General features: G+C 58.4%; 1 protein-coding gene across 1 annotated transcript in view; it reads right to left on the reverse strand.

Annotated features, from left to right (window-relative positions):
* Positions 1-1,571: 1,571 nt before the first annotated feature.
* Positions 1,572-4,469, reverse strand: part of LOC122546829 (vacuolar protein sorting-associated protein 52 homolog) — a gene marked incomplete at its 5' end in the record, with an annotated part of 13,939 nt that continues 11,041 nt past the window's right edge. Inside the window, 4 exons of the mRNA XM_043685463.1 lie at positions 1,572-1,803; positions 2,092-2,210; positions 3,414-3,525; positions 3,730-3,851. Coding sequence (XP_043541398.1) covers positions 1,657-1,803; positions 2,092-2,210; positions 3,414-3,525; positions 3,730-3,851 — 500 coding nt within the window. The remainder of the gene's footprint in view (positions 1,804-2,091; positions 2,211-3,413; positions 3,526-3,729; positions 3,852-4,469) is intronic.

Consider the following 4,469-nt stretch of genomic DNA (forward strand, 5'->3'; position numbering starts at 1 on the left):
TATTAACTTATTTTTTTTCCCAGATGACATTTCAATTGATGCCAAACCTCCCGTGACCATTGGCAATGGGATGCTCAGTTTCTGTCAATTAATCTAACTATCCAGCTCTGAATTCTGGTCTAATAATTCCACCCCATTTCACCTCCTCCTGATTACACCAGGAGCTGCAGGTACGTGGGACCACCACCCCCTGCAAGCTTCCCCCCCCTGAGCTCCTCACCATCCCGGCTTGGAAACATATCGCTGTTCCTTCACTGTCACCCTTTCCAGCAGGATAAGGGTAGACCTTTGAGAAATATCACTCGGGGACATGGGTGTCAATGCCTAGGCCCAGCATTTACTGCCCCTGTCCCTAGTTAACCCCTTGAGAAAGTGGGGGTGAGCTGCATATACTGCCCTCGTCCCTAGTTGCCCCCCTTGAGAAGGTGGGGGTGAGCTGCATTTACTGACCTCGTCCATAGTTGCCCCCCCTTGAGAAGGTGGGGGGTGAGCTGCATTTACTGCCCCTGTCCCTAGTTGCCCCCCCCCCTTGAGAAGCTGCAGTCCATGTGCTGTGGGTAGACCCACAATGTTCCTTAGGGAGGGAATTCCAGGATTGGGACCCAGCCCCACTGAAGGAACGGCCGATATATTTCCAAGTTGGGATGGGGAGGGGGACAGAGAGGGACAGAGAGGGACAGAGAGGGACAGAGAGGGACAGAGAGGGACAGAGAGGGACAGAGAGGGACAGAGAGGGACAGAGAGGGACAGAGAGGGACAGAGAGGGACAGAGAGGGACAGAGAGGGACAGAGAGGGACAGAGAGGGACAGAGAGGGACAGAGAGGGACAGAGAGGGACAGAGAGGGACAGAGAGGGACAGAGAGGGACAGAGAGGGACAGAGAGGGACAGAGAGGGACAGAGAGGGACAGAGAGGGACAGAGAGGGACAGAGAGGGACAGAGAGGGACAGAGAGGGACAGAGAGGGACAGAGAGGGACAGAGAGGGACAGAGAGGGACAGAGAGGGACAGAGAGGGACAGAGAGGGACAGAGAGGGACAGAGAGGGACAGAGAGGGACAGAGAGGGACAGAGAGGGACAGAGAGGGACAGAGAGGGACAGAGAGGGACAGAGAGGGACAGAGAGGGACAGAGAGGGACAGAGAGGGACAGAGAGGGACAGAGAGGGACAGAGAGGGACAGAGAGGGACAGAGAGGGACAGAGAGGGACAGAGAGGGACAGAGAGGGACAGAGAGGGACAGAGAGGGACAGAGAGGGACAGAGAGGGACAGAGAGGGACAGAGAGGGACAGAGAGGGACAGAGAGGGACAGAGAGGGACAGAGAGGGACAGAGAGGGACAGAGAGGGACAGAGAGGGACAGAGAGGGACAGAGAGGGACAGAGAGGGACAGAGAGGGACAGAGAGGGACAGAGAGGGACAGAGAGGGACAGAGAGGGACAGAGAGGGACAGAGAGGGACAGAGAGGGACAGAGAGGGACAGAGAGGGACAGAGAGGGACAGAGAGGGACAGAGAGGGACAGAGAGGGACAGAGAGGGACAGAGAGGGACAGAGAGGGACAGAGAGGGACAGAGAGGGACAGAGAGGGACAGAGAGGGACAGAGAGGGACAGAGAGGGACAGAGAGGGACAGAGAGGGACAGAGAGGGAGCTGGTTGTTCAGAAGCTGGGTTTGTGTTTCTTCACCTCAACCATGAGGTGGTGGATGTTGATGAGATCGGAGCGTACAGGGAGGTTTTTGAACGGAGGCTGAGACAGGACCTTGTGGAATCGATGGTAGTACTGGATCAGCTGGGTAAGAGCACCCTGAAAGTTACAAGGTAAACCGAGTGAGTTTGTGATCGATGTGACCTTTACACTCCAGTGTACTGGATACCAGTCACTGCCTACAGAGAGACACACACTGGTACTGTCTGAGACACACACACTCCCCCCTCAGGGGTCTCTCACAGCTGGACATCAACAGACAGACAGAGAGAGAGACACCTGAATAAGTCCGTTAGCTCACTGTCCCCGCACGCAGTCACACAGAATGAAACCTCCCCCTCCCCCCCACCCCAGAGGGGAAAGCACACAGGCAGATCCCAGCTGTACCTGGATGATTCCTGTCCCATTCTTGAAGTTGGTGAAAGACCTCATAACATCTTGACTGAGATTCTCGACAGATTGCTTCCAGGTCCCAGCAAACCCTCGTACCAGTTGCACCACTCTGCCTGGCAAGGAGAGGGCAAAGACAGACAGAGAGAGAGAGACAGACACACACCGAGAGAGAGACAGAGAGAGAGAGAGAGAGAGAGAGAGAGACACAGAGAGCAGTGTTACTGTACATATTAGTCACAGCCACATATCTCCATGGAGCAGGGAGTGAGAGTGTGCTGAATACCCTCCTGCCCCAGTTTCTGCAGGGACATCATACATGCCTCTCCCTGTAACATTCCCTGACCAGTGTGTTAATGTTTGGAATAGGCACGAACTGTCCCCTGTAGCAAATCAGGAGATGTTCTGGTAAAACTATTGAGAAATTCACCCCTGTCCTCAGAACCAAGTTAAACATCGATATGCTTTCTACCCAGCCTGTCCAGGCCAGCCAGTCTCTCACGCCTTGATCAGGTCCCTCCAGTACACGTACAGGAGAGAATCAGGCTGTTCGGTCCATCCAGGCTGCCCCACCCTTCCATCTGGATTGTTCTGTTCCCCAATGCCATTCCCCTGCCTGCTCTCTGTAACCCCCGAACCCCGAATCTCCCTATCCCTGCCGGAAACACACTCAATGAGCTGGCGTCCCCAACCCTCTGCGGTGAGGAGTCCCACAGAGTCCCCACCCTCCGGCTGAAGTCCCCCCTCCTCAGCTCAGTTCAAGAGGGTCGGCTCTTCACCCAGAGGCCGTGCCCTCAAATCCTAGTCTCTTCTACTGGAGAAAACATCATCTCCACGCGCACTCTGCCCAGGCATCTTTCAATCAGATCACCCCCCACCCTCCTTGAAACTCAGCTGAGAACAGAGCCAGGGTCCTGAACTGCTCCTCACATAACGAGCCCCTCATCCCTGGCATCATTCTTTCTAATCCTTCCTCTGGACCTCCTCGAAGGCCAGCAGGTAGGAGGCCCAAACTCCCGCCGCCTTCTCCGCTCTGGGGAAAACCCCCCCCGAGGGTATCCAGCCTCTCTCCCCATCGCTGAGACGCTCCACCCCAGGGCCACGTCCTGGTGAACCATCTCTGCACCCCGTTCCAGCGCAATCCCATCCTCCTGATAGCGCGGAGACCGGAACGCCAGCTGTGGTCCCACCCAGGTCTGACAGAACGTCCGTGCTCCGTGTGAGTGGACCCGTCCAGCCAGCAGGGATAGTGTTCCCTGGGAGCTGGGAGCTCCAGGCTGTGTACTGGGAGGCTGGCAGAGCTACAGATGTGACCTCACCTTCCTCAGCTTTCAGCTTGTCCATCTGCCCCTTCTCAATGAGAAGCTCGGCCTCCTTAACAAAGGAGATCATCCCACCGAACGGAGGGGACAAGATCTCTTCAATAAACTCCTGTGGAGGAACAGACACATCTCAACAAATCGCAGTCCCCAGTCCAACCACATCCGCTCGACGTTCGTGGTCAACATCGCACACCCCCCCACCCAACAAACATCACCCTGGGGGGAGCGGTCTCCCCAACGTCAATGTGCCCTACTGCCCTCGGTATCCCAACCTGCTGCCGGGAGCAGGGAATTATCCAAAACCATCACTGACCTGGGTCCTGGCAGCGAGCAGTTGTTGGAAGCTCTCCACCTCCTTACTGTCGTCAGCCGCTCGCTCCTGAAAAGAGGAAACGGGATCAGGGTGAGAAACGGGACACAGCACAGCCGTCCGGGAGAGAGGGCGGGAACGGGATTGCAGCCGTCCGGGAGAGGGGGCGGGAACGGGAACGCAGCCGTCCGGGAGAGAGGGCGGGAACGGAACGGGATCGCAGCCGTCCGGGAGAGGGGGCGGGAACGGGAACGCATCGCAGCCGTCCGGGAGAGAGGGCGGGAACGGAACGGGATCGCAGCCGTCCGGGAGAGAGGGCGGGAACGGAACGGGATCGCAGCCGTCCGGGAGAGAGGGCGGGAACGGAACGGGATCGCAGCCGTCCGGGAGAGAGGGCGGGAACGGAACGGGATCGCAGCCGTCCGGGAGAGAGGGCGGGAACGGAACGGGATCGCAGCCGTCCGGGAGAGAGGGCGGGAACGGAACGGGATCGCAGCCGTCCGGGAGAGAGGGCGGGAACGGAACGGGATCGCAGCCGTCCGGGAGAGAGGGCGGGAACGGAACGGGATCGCAGCCGTCCGGGAGAGAGGGCGGGAACGGAACGGGATCGCAGCCGTCCGGGAGAGAGGGCGGGAACGGAACGGGATCGCAGCCGTCCGGGAGAGAGGGCGGGAACGGAACGGGATCGCAGCCGTCCGGGAGAGAGGGCGGGAACGGAACGGGATCGCAGCCGTCCGGGAGAG

Source organism: Chiloscyllium plagiosum, unplaced genomic scaffold (genome assembly GCF_004010195.1).
Source record: "Chiloscyllium plagiosum isolate BGI_BamShark_2017 unplaced genomic scaffold, ASM401019v2 scaf_319, whole genome shotgun sequence".
NCBI classification, from domain to species: domain Eukaryota; kingdom Metazoa; phylum Chordata; class Chondrichthyes; order Orectolobiformes; family Hemiscylliidae; genus Chiloscyllium; species Chiloscyllium plagiosum.